Source organism: Schistosoma mansoni, chromosome 2 (genome assembly GCF_000237925.1).
Source record: "Schistosoma mansoni strain Puerto Rico chromosome 2, complete genome".
NCBI lineage: Eukaryota > Metazoa > Platyhelminthes > Trematoda > Strigeidida > Schistosomatidae > Schistosoma > Schistosoma mansoni.
The window spans coordinates 1560283-1572857 of record NC_031496.1 but is presented as its reverse complement, the minus strand read 5'-3'; the positions used below and the strand labels follow the sequence as shown (position 1 = coordinate 1572857).

The following is a 12575-nucleotide window of genomic DNA, read 5'->3' as shown; positions in this document are numbered from 1 at the left end:
AAACGAACTGATAACAACGGCGCGTACAGGTAATACAAACATATAAGCAACATATGCACAAAGGCAATAAGAGAAGACAGGCTTCAGTTCCAGACCAAGCATATCAATAGATTCGTCTCCAATCCGAAAAGCTTGTTCAGTTATGCAGCTTCTCTTCGACAAGGCAAAACTGGAGTTTCCTAACTGCTTGGTCCTAATGGCCCGACCAATAACGACAGTGTTGCCGCTAACCTTTTGGCTGAGCAATACTCCCGGACATTCCAGCTGACCCACATCAACCATACTGACGAAAGCTTCACCTGCACCTGTACAGGACTTTCCGAAGTGGACCTGAGGGCTGACCTGGTGCTCCGTAAACTGCAGCACCTAAGAAAAGACACTTCTCCTGGTCCGGACATGGTTCATTCCGCTGTATTGAGGGAAGCAGCTTCAATCCTGGCGATACCACTTAGCGTGATGTTTGCACACTCGCTAAGCAGGGTCAAACTACCGGAAATATGGAAGCTGGCCCACATCACACCAATTTTCAAAGGAGGTCGACGCAGTGAACCCTCAAGCTACCGACCAGTGGCCCTTCTCTCCATACCTTCAAAAATTATGGAATCCCTAGTATACGACGGCATACTAGAACACTTACCATCCTCAAAGTTCTTCTCGCCCCAACAGCATGGTTTCAGAAAAGGTCATTCTTGTATGACCAACCTGCTGACTGTAGTGGATAGATGGACAACCATCCTTGATCGCAAGGGGAAGGTTGACGTCATCTACCTGGACTTCTCAAAAGCTTTTGATAGGGTCAACCATGCATGTCTTATCAAGAAGCTTGGACGATTGGGTATAAAACCCCCTTTGATTGATTGGCTCTCTTCATATTAAGAAAACCGACACTTTAAGGTCAAGGTTAACTTCACTCTCTCTCAGGCTATGGAATGTCCTAGTGGGGTCCCCCAGGGTTCAATACTAGGACCTCTTCTCTTCTTGATTTATATTAACGATCTTCCTCAACAAGTTTCATCTGACTTATTGCTTTTTGCAGATGATGTGAAACTTTGGAGAGAGATAAGTAATCATAATGATGTACTAGTTCTTCAGGAGGATCTGACTCGACTTCAAAGTTGGGCAGACGACAACGGACTTACCTTCAACACTTCAAAGTGCACGGTAGTCCATCTCAGACATGTTGCAGACTATAGTTATAACTTAGGTAACTCCCCTCTAGAAGTTTCCCAAGTTGAAAAAGATTTAGGAGTGTTGGTACCATACGACCTGAAATCGTATGCGAACTGTGACAAAAACGCCTCTCAAGCAAACCTTGCACTGGTAACATTGAAGCGCATTTTTGGCCAGTTTGACGGTAGAACCTTCCATATAATCTTCAACAGTTTTATTCGTCTCCATTTAGAGTACGGAAACATAGTATTTCCTCCCTCCCTCCAAAAGGATAAGGACACTCTAGAACGTATACAACGTCGAGCCACGAAATCAGTTCGGGGGCTCAAATTCAAACCTTATGAAGAGCGCCTCAAATCACTTAACCTTTACCCGTTAGAGTACAGGCGTCTTAGAGGTGATCTTCTTATGACTTATAGTATCCTTAATACTTCTGTTCATCCCCTTAAACAGCTTCTTAAGCTTAGTCATAACACTAACCTGAGAGGTAACACCCAGAAATTGGAGACCCTATATAGCAGAACAGACTGCAGACACAACTTCTACTCCGTTAGAGTTGTCAAGTGCTGGAAGTCGCTGCCGACTGAGCTAGTACAAGCGACTTCCCAGGAGTCCTTTAGGAGGAAACTTGACTTATTCTTAAGGACTAAGGATAACATATTATTATGATTTGCCAAATTCTTTTTTTTCCTCTATTATCGTTCATATACCTAGGTTCTTACCTGGAGGTATTGGTGATCCACTGCTACCAGACACGGAAGCCCGTTAAGCGAAAGCTTCTTCTATTCCGTCCTCAACCATTTGAACCACTTCAACCATATTAAGCGTTGATGTTTTTATACTGGACTACAGGTTTTGTTGTACTTTGCGGTGGCCTGTTGATTATTGCTCCACAGCGCGTATTACGTTCTTCTGCAGGTTCGTTATGGGTGTTTTCAGAACTGTATCGTCTGAATAATCATCAAGCATATGGTGACAAATTAGTAATTGAATCCATTCGTCTGGCTTTTAATATTTCCTGAATTATGCTATTCACGAAAAATTTGTCAAGGCGCAAATTGCTTTTCTTGGGATTGTATTTTGTGTTCATTGTGACAAAAATTGGTTCACGTTATTTCCGTGCAGCTAGTTCAAGCTCCCTGAACTATGAAAAGCATTTATTAAATCCAACCGTAACTTTTGATTCATCAGTTGACCAAAATGGCGAAAGAGGTTCTTGGATGAACAGGAAGTTGTTGGGAATACAAGTTGTGCGTCCACACCCATCGTTAAATTGTACGCCTTTAGCAATCGAAAATTTTCCACGGGACATTTTTACGCAGTCCCAAAGGCAATATGGAGCCGTTATAATCCATCTGGTTGTCTCAATTTATATGTTCATTGGTCTGGCATTACTTTGTGATGACTACTTCATTCCTTGTCTGGAGAGAATTTGTAAAGGTTTGTTGAATTTTTCACTTTACCTGTACTTTATAGTATTGCACCTTCAGCCTGATGTCGCTGGAGCAACGTTTATGGCTGCTGGAAGTTCTGCTCCCGAGTTGGCAACTACCTTGGTTGGAGTATTTATTGCAAAAGTGAGTGATAGAAGTCTTTTTGGTTTCAATGGTGAAACATACCCTATGATCTTCATCTTGCTGTTTTTGCAAAATTGTGATTTTGGAATTATCACCTAACGGCAAACTAGGCGAATGATCTCAGTAATTGGTAATGTGCATTCTCTGTGTTTGTATTTGCAAACGTGATGATTTGCATTTATTATCTTGTCTTACTCAGCGTCAAAAATTAGTTTCTTTGACCATATGTTTGACGGTTTGTGAGATCGGTCTCAAATGAACAAATTTGTTGCCTGTAATATTATTATTCGAAACATGTTCTTAATCCCATAACACTTTCATTAAAGATTATATACCTCCTCATGTTTGATCAATTAGACCCAGACGTTTTACAGGAATTCAAGTGAAATAACCATAAATAAACAAGAAATCTTAAGAAATATATTTGATTCGGTGCATAGTTCATAGAGTCTAAACGTGTTACTTTGACTAATTGTTTAAAAAGTTGTGAAAGTGCATTCAAACAGGAATTATTTTTCACTTTTCTCTGTAGCTGCGTTTTTCATGTCAGTTTATACAAACTTGTATCAGGGTAAAAAGTTGCGAATATGTTATTCAGAAAAAGATTCTGGTTGATTGATTACATGAGTTCAGTGCTTACGAATTTCCTGGATATTCGTTTAATTTGGTAACACCATATTTCAGAGTTTTGTGCATGTTAATTACAATTTTTATCTCGCTGTGCATCAGCTACTAGACGAGTAGTTTCTTGTAAGTCAAGTGATATAATCTGTGATTTCATAGTGTATCCCTAGCATAGTTCTTGAGATTAAGGTTTTTTAGAAGTCTTGTTAATATATTAGGAACTCAGTTTGTATGACAGTTCATCTCACAATTTCAACTAGTTAGTGGTGATTGTAGGTTAGCAATTCATAACTACATAAATTTTATGATATAACTTGTGGTCAAATCATACATGTAACTACTAATAACCTATAATCGGTAAGTGCATATGTCCACTCTATTGTTTTGGGTTACTCTAGTCCCAATAAAGTTCGCATTGTTTCTTTTGTCGTTTTGGGTAGATTTCCCCGTAGTTTTTGTTCCCATAACTAAGTCAACACATCATTTACTATTCATCTCAAGTATCACTTGGTCGAGAGTAAGTCCGTATCCTCACCTTGTCTAGATATATAGATTGGTTTACATAATACAGTTTATCCTTGTTTTGTTTTTTTGAAAAATGCTTTCGACAGGATGATATCGGCCTTGGAGCTGTTGTGGGTTCTGCTGACTTCAACATAATGTTGGTTGTCAGTGTTAGTGCGCTATTCGCAAAACAGGTACTATCTTTTTATATTTAACGTGTACTGATAATTACTTTTTTGTGCGTTTGGTTCATTTTAATTGCATTATAAATATGACATGTATGTGATTGATGATAAATGTTAGACTGCAAGCTAATACTATTGAGTATTGTCCCTTTATTCGATTTATAACGGTTAGTTATCCTTTCATTCACTATTTCTTTTGTTGTGAATATTAGTAACTATAACTTTATATCCCTTACTCAGAATGACCATTTTACAATATATAAATACCCATCGGTATTGATTATATTTGATGTCTTCTATCCTCTTCCTCTAATTACAATTTTCTGTTTCGTTCTAAACATCTATATTAAATTCACTAACTGAAGTATGTCAAACCTTCGTATAGAATTATATTACTGTTTTTAAACTGTAGGCTTTTTACAGCTGGTAAGCAGCCTGGAAATGGGACCAATTGATTTTGTCGTTCAAATATCTCTCTTGCTTCATTTAAATTTATTGAGAGACTAGATCGTGTGAAATAGTTTGTGCCACCGTTTCAGGTGTCTTTAAAAGACCATGTTTTTTTAGTATTAGAGAGTAGAATAATCAGTGTTTCTTCGACGTAAAGACTAACCATACCACTATGCAAACTACAGCGCCAAATGGGGGTCAGATACGATGTTAATTTCGTCGTAACTTGATTTTTTTGAAAATAAGTATATTGAGTTGACTTCTAAGTGACGGAATCTACCCAATACGACTATTTATATATAAAACCATAATATCATCAGACTACTATAGTTACTAAACACTTTCAAGATGTTATTGATGAAGACTATTGAGTCTCACATTACAAACTTTGATAAATCCATTATGTATAAATATTCCTCATTTCCATTTGAGTACTTATATCTGTTCAGATCTGCAAATGAAATTGGTTAGTTGGTTGTTATCATGACTATTTCTTTTCGGCTTCCACCAAGATGCTCTTCTGTGTTACATTCGTATTATTTATTGTATTTGTTGTTCTATTCTACTGGTAACTTTGGTATTTTATTGTCTTATGCATTTACATTTACTTGAATTACTTAATGCGATATAAGCGGTAGACCTGATAAAACATATATGACATCAAAAGATAAAAATATAGTGGATATAATGCGATCTTTGGCATTGAAGTAGAAGTCGGTCTCCAATAAAGCTTGTCATATTGTAGCTTATATGTGACCATGTGCAGATTGAATTTCACATATTTAACACTAGACTAGCTAGTTTCAAGACCTATAGGGTTCATAATTTCTCCAATATCGAGCCAAATGTTTGATCATTGTATTGAATACGTGTTTTCAAGTTTCTTTCCATTCTGTTTTCATTCTATTCAACGATTTACTTTCAGAAAAAGCAAACAAATACATAACACGAATAATTTCAACATTTTTGTTAAGGAAGACTTTTGTCATAATTAAATCTATCCGAGTTATTGGACTATTCGTTTTTGATTGACTTACTTCAATCATAACATTCTCGTTTTCATTTATATTTCGCAACTGAGTTCTTTCTTTCTTACCATTTATTTCGATATCTCTCGTTTCTTTCCGAAACCAGTTTGTATTATATATATATATATTCGGTTCTGTTATCCTTGTTTACTTCATAGGTGATTTATCTTAATTGGTGGCCATTAGTACGTGATTCCGCTGTTTATCTGTTATCTATCATACTCTTGGCATTAGTTATTTATGACGAATTAGTCTATTGGTAAGTCAAAGTTCCTTTCTCTTTTCTTTTTTCTTGATATAAAAACGAACTGATATTCTTTATTGAATTTCTACCATCCTATTTCATGAATTATGTTAAAGATTAGTGGATATTGTAGGACAAAAAATGCTATTTGGTTTTTGGAAGTTTGAGTATATATGCATGTGTGTGCGTGTGTGTTTGTGTGGACTCATGTATCATTTACCGTTGACTTTTGTAATAAAGGTTTCCAGTGACTTTGTCGTTGTCGTTTGGTTAGTTTTGCTTTCAAAGTTTGGAAATAGTTAACCTTTCCCTATAAATAAATAAGTCAGTTGAATTTTTTGGCTTTTATTTCTATCCTGAGGGAACAAATGGCGTATGAACAAATCGTTGGTCACCGGCTACCATGGGACTTTATCTCTTTACGATGCTCCACTGCCTTGTGGACTAGACCTCTAGGTCAAAGGATACAGGTGTGGCCCCCTAGGAAAACCACCTGCTTCTGTTTGGGCACCTGGGCAGTATCACAACCCTCACACAAATCAAATGAGATTTGTGTGGCGCATATGTATCTGGTGCTTCCTTGTTCCATTATTTGTGTGTTTAAATAAAATAAAATAAAATCTGTCAGCTGTCCTCCATGCACGACTTTGCACTGTAGTCCATCGTATGAGTTTTGGATAATGTTGACAATCTTCTGAGGAACTCCATAGTGTCGAAGAAGTTTCCATAATGTTCTCCTGTCCACGCTGTCAAACGCCTTCTCATAGTCGATGAAGTTGACGTATAGTGATGAGTTCCACTCAACTGATTGTTCAACGATGATCCGTAGTGTCGCAATCTAGTCTGTGCACGACCTATCCTTACGGAATCCAGCCTGATGATCCCTATGTTGGGCATCTACTGCGTCTTTCATCCGATTCAGCAGCACTCTGTTGAAAACTTTTCATGGTACTGATAGCAGACTGATGCCCCTGTAGTTCTCACATTTGCTCAGATCTCCTTTCTTTGGTATCTTGATGAGGTATCCTTCTTCCCAGTCTGTTGGCACTTGTTCCTCTTCCCAGATCTTCTTGAATAGAAGGTGAAGCATGTTTGCAGTTAATCCAATGTCTGACTTCAGTGCTTCAGCTGGTATATTGTCAGGTCCTGCCACTTTCCCACTTTTGATTTGTCTGATGGTCATCTTGACTTCTTCGATCGTTGGTGGAGTGATATCTATCGGAAGGTCAGTGTGTGCTGCATCGATGTTCGGTGGATTCAATGGAGTGGTCTATTCAGCAGTTCCTCGAAGTATTCTGCCCATCTTTTCCTTTGTTCTTGAATCTCAGTGATTGTCTTTCCTTCTTTGTCCTTGACTGGTCTCCCTGGTTTGCTATATCTCCCTGCCAATTTCTTCGTTGTATCATATAGTTGTCTCATATTCCCTTCTCTTGCAGCTTTTTCCGCCGCCGTTGCTAGTTCGCCTTTAGGTATACAGCTATTTGTAATATCATGAAGCGAATAACGGTTTACTTTGAAAAACCGTTGGTTTACATGGGGTTTTCCAGGGTTTTCCGACTCCTCTAGATGGACTCTCCGTGTCCACCAATCGGGTTTATGAACCGGACATTCACTTTTCGTCCTCTCAATTTCGTAAACAGTATTAATGCGACGAGAAGGCAGTTAGTAGGACTTCCCTGAAAGAGGCTATATACGCGTGGCTATGTGAGGGCATTTGTAGAGGGAGAGCGGACTCTCCGCACTCTCGGCCGTACCAGGGCATTTGGGGGCACTTAACAGATAAATCTCAAGTAATTATACCTCCAATTATTTTAAATTAAATATGAATTCGCTGATTTTCAAAAAGACAGCTAGTATGTACTAGGAGTGAGATTCTCTTTTATTATCTCAATACAGATTGTACCATCCAAATATACCCTTATCATCTGAAATGATGAAGATTTTCAGCTCAGATGGATCAATAAAAAAATAAGCTATAATGGTCTTCATACTTAAAAACCCTGTTATTTTCGTATATGGGTACTGATACACTTCAATATTACTATTTTTTAATTTGTCAGAAGTTCTTACTCTTTCAAGGTGATCTTGAGTACTGTCAAAGATATAAGAGATTGTCTGTTCCGTGACAGGATACTTCTTGATAAACCTATGAAGGAAGCTAGGTTAGACGTGGTCTTAATAACCCGGAAGGTTGATGGCAGTGTCCAGAGGACAACCACTTGACGCCATTCATACGCCCTTTTTGTAATTAGTTTTAGAAGTGTTAACTCTGTACTTATAAGATATTACCCTGGGGGATCGTTTGTTAAGATGAGCTGTGTTATTTCTATGGTCGATCTTTTCAACTCTTCCTTTGTTGTGAAAAGACACCGTCAGTGGGAATGCTGGTTGTCTGAGGGGAACACTTTGCAGTTTTCACACCCTTGTATAGTCAGCAGTGCGACTTCGGCCTTGAACTTTGAGTTTACTGCTTTTAATATAACTTCTCTGCAACCGACGTACTTGTTATGATAGGATTGAAAAAAGTGTTCCAGCCAATATATTTCGATTGTTTAATCACGGTATCTAGGCCAAACTGCCACATTAAATTCATCAGTTACGAGTTCTTAAGACGATTGTAAATATCTCTAACGCTGCTGGTAAGACTGAGTTATCTTTTTGTTGATATTCAAGACGGAATTCCGATCAACCTTCGTTGGCACATAGCCGTTGAATAAGTTAGTGGTCATGTGGACTCAACAGCTCAATGGATAAGGCGTTGGCTTTTGAAACTAGAGGTTATGGGTTATTATCCTTGTGTGAACATCAATATCAAGATGTGGTATCGAACAAAATGAACGTCCTAAAGTGCACCGCGAGCCACAATCTATTTATTTTAGATTATAAAGAACTCCTAACATATTATTCTTAGAATTATCTTCTTTAAAGCTTCATATCCATGGTCTCTATTAGTTTGTCTACATTATTCCCCTTCTATGTTATTATTATTATTATTATCTTGAAACAGGTATGAATCAGGAATACTTATTATTGTCTATGGATTATATGTATTATTAATGTATTATAATCCACGTATTGATGCATTTTGGCGTGTTTGGTGTCGTGAACATCCAACATTTTGTCCACGTGCAATCCATGCAGATCAAGGAATCCCTGATCAGATTCAACAACACAGTGGTGCATTTGGACATTTTGATATTGACAATAAATCATTGCTACCTAGTCCAATCTGTCATGAACCATCAAATATTAAGACAGGCTATAAACGTTTTGAAGGAGATGAAGATTTCTGTTCAGAAAAACCAGGTTACTATTTAAATTCACTTAGTATTGTTTGTTTGAATCTTCTCATTGATGTTTTAGGACTGCAACTGGTCAGTCTCTAATTGGCATATGTGCATACTGTGCATTTCGCCTAGATATAGCCTAAATTCACAAGCATGGCAAGCAAAGATGGATAGTGGCTAGCAGTGGAATCCAGGATAAAGCGCGTTTCGTCCTATTTGGGACTCGTCACCTGGATGTATCTGCATCTCAGAGTTGATGTTCACTCTGGGACTCGAACCCAGCACCTTTCACTTCAAACGCCATCGCGTTATCCACTCGGCCACTGAGTCCTGATAACGCTATGGCGTTTGAAATGCTCTCACATGACCACGTGCATACAACCACTGCTAGGGAAGTCCTACTCACTCCCATCTTGCGGCGTAATTATTCTTTACAAAATTGAGAGGATGAAAAGTGAGTATTCGATGCTTTAACCGAGTTAGTGGACATGGAGGATCCACCTAGAGGAGTTGGAAAACCCTGATTCCAAACCAATGGTTCACATAGGCTCCAGGGTCCAGAGGGAGCAAAAAGTGTATGAACCTATTGTTGGTCACCGTCTATCATGTACATTGCAGTCCCAAACATCAATAAGAAGATTCAAACAAACAATAATAAGTGAATTTAAACTTCACCCCATTGCACAAGCAAGTGGCTATCAGGACTCAGTAGCTGAGTAAATAACGTAATGGCGTGTGAAGCGAATGATACTGGGTTCGAGTCTGAGAGTGAACATCAACTCTGAGATGCAGGTACATCCAGCTGACGAGTCCCAAATAAGACGAAATGTGCTTTGTCTTGGATTCCACTGCTAGCCACTCTCCATCTTTGCTTATTTGGGGAAGAATTCAATAAAAATGAATATATTTTAGTGTGAATTTATTCACAACTACAGTAATGCTGTTATGTAGTTATGTATTTGTACAGTATAATAGTATTAATAATAATTATTATCATTAAAACACAAATATTAGTACACGGAGGAACCGAAATTCATGCACCAAACTTCATCATTCAATTTGTGTGAGGGCTGTGGTACTGCACAGGTGCTCAGATGGTCCTCTTAGTGGGCCACACTTGGATCTTTTGACCTACAGGTCTAATCCGCATGACAGTAGAACAACGCTAGGAGATGCAGTGCCATGGTAGCTGGTGACTAACGATAAGTTCATACACTTTTTGTTTACTCAGGATCCTGGAGCCCCTGTACACTTTCGATTTGGAATCAGGGTTTTCCAAGCGCCCTAGGTGGATCCTCTATATCCGCCAAGGCAGTTAAAGCATCGGATATTCGATTTTTATCCTCTCAATTTCGTCAACAACAGTAATACCACGAGAAGGCAGTGAGTAGGAATTTTCTGGATTTAGCTGTATACGCGAGGCCATTTCGAGAGGGAGAGCTGACTTTTCCCACTCTCGAACGTACTAGGGCATTTGGAGACTACAATCAGTCTAATAACTGATATTTCTTCCTAGTAAAAGCTTTGTACATTAATCAGTTCTTCGGAAACCTTTTCACTGAATACGGATTTTACATATGTACACTTCAGTACACCTTTCATAAACTTCCATTGCTCTCATCGAAGAAAAATGGCTTGAAATCTCTCTCAATATTTTATAAATGTAAAAGAGTAATAATCTTTCCACTGTTCTTGTCTTTCTTATTTAGACTATACAACAGAGAAATTTGAAATTATTACTGGCGGTATGGTCGACCAACAACCACATTGTGACACTAACACTGGCAAATTAGATGATGTTGAAACACAAGTTCGTTCAGGTGATTCTATTGAATCATGGTTTGATACTTGTTTTGCACCGCTCAAATTACCTAGTCGTGAAGGTGTACGCGGTAAAATACGTTATGCATTTTGTGCATTTTTATGGCCATTACGTTGTGCTTTATGCTTAACTATACCAGATGTACGTAAAACAAGGTGGCAACAAATACCAGCTTCTCATTGGCTATCTTTTTTGATGTGTTGTTTTTGGATTGGTATATTCACTGTGATCATGATGTGGATGATTACAGTAATTGGTAAGTATCTATAATTATTATTTTCATTTCGCTAGAGTTTTCTTAGTACATAATAGAACAATTCTAGTGAATTATGATTAAAGCCTTTTTCTATGATGTTGGAGATAGGAATATGTGAATAAAATTATTTTTCTTGAAGTACACTTACTTACTTACCTTGTGAAGGCTCTTTACTCGAACACTACCAGTCAAGTCAGAGCTTATGGCGAACTTTCTTCCTTCCTATACTATATCCTTATATACAACCTATCTTTTATATATTACCACTACTTCTATGAATCCGGTGTGATAACGAGGTATGGCCACTTGGACCGATGCATATATGTGCCTGGTCCTACGTTATAGCTGACTGACTGACTGGCTTAAAGTATACTTATGAACTGATGCAACTCATTTACTTAGTAAATGGTTATGCTCTTAGCTATAAAAGCCAGTGATACTACCCAGACGTAAATGGTTACAGAGAAGGGAGGGCATGTAAACTATTTGTTCCAACCCGAGAGGAATAACCACACACTGGTTCATCACTCTAGTTTCTTCTGTCTAGCAAACAAGTTACATTTGTAAGTTGTAGTTATCGAAAATTGGCTTCAGAATATTAGTAAAAACACCAGACATATGTTTCATCCTAGTATTGGACTCTTTGACAGTGGGCATCGACAACCTGATCATAGGTCGAAGCAAAGATCCTCAGGTTTAATGAATGCGTAGTAGTGAGGACTCTCATACTAAGACGAAACAAATGTTTAGTGCTTTTTATTTTTCAGAAGGGGTTTTGCAGAGATTTCAGTATTTTTCATAGTTGAAATCATGAGTCAATTGGAGCTAGACCACCATGGAAAATCTGAAAGCACTAGATGGTCGTTTCGTCCTAGTATGGGACTCTTCAGCAGTGCTTATCCACGATCCCGGCTCACGAGCGAGATTCGAACCCATTACCTACCAGTCTCGCTCCAGAGCACTTAACCGATAGACCACTGAGCCGGCATCCAACGGTGTAAATGTCTAACTTCAAACAATTCACGAAGTTTGAGAAACCGTTCACCAATTGTCTTCAGTGAGTTGTTATCTCACTGGTCACTGCCTCCCACTAGAACTCCAGGATATGAAGTCAGTAACTAGTGAGCATATGATTATAATCAGAAGGAGTTTTATGGAGATTTCAGTATTTTTCATAGTTAAATTCATGAATCAATTGAAGCTAGATCACCATGCGAAACCTAGAACCACTGGAAAGCCGTTTCGTCCTATTATGGGTTTCCTCAGCAGTACGCATCCACAATCCCGCCTCACGAGATTCGAACCCAGGACCTACCAGTCTCACGCCAATCAAAAATCAATCTGTGATAAATACAGCCTACAAATTGAATAAAACTCTATAAAATCCTTTCAAATCAAATGAGTTACATAATTTCTCCTTTTGAAAAT

General features: G+C 38.2%; 1 protein-coding gene and 1 non-coding gene across 2 annotated transcripts in view; one reads left to right on the top strand and one right to left on the bottom strand.

Annotated features, from left to right (window-relative positions):
* Positions 1-2120: 2120 nt before the first annotated feature.
* Positions 2121-12575, top strand: part of Smp_170450 (hypothetical protein) — a 38517-nt gene continuing 28062 nt past the window's right edge. The window contains exons 1-6 of the mRNA XM_018795290.1: positions 2121-2610; positions 2647-2747; positions 3983-4069; positions 5697-5797; positions 8790-9088; positions 10779-11147. Coding sequence (XP_018649617.1) covers positions 2196-2610; positions 2647-2747; positions 3983-4069; positions 5697-5797; positions 8790-9088; positions 10779-11147 — 1372 coding nt within the window. The 5' untranslated portion in view covers positions 2121-2195. The remainder of the gene's footprint in view (positions 2611-2646; positions 2748-3982; positions 4070-5696; positions 5798-8789; positions 9089-10778; positions 11148-12575) is intronic.
* Positions 9329-9395, bottom strand: Smp_tRNA_01468_Gln_TTG.1.1. Its single transcript has one exon. It is a non-coding gene (tRNA).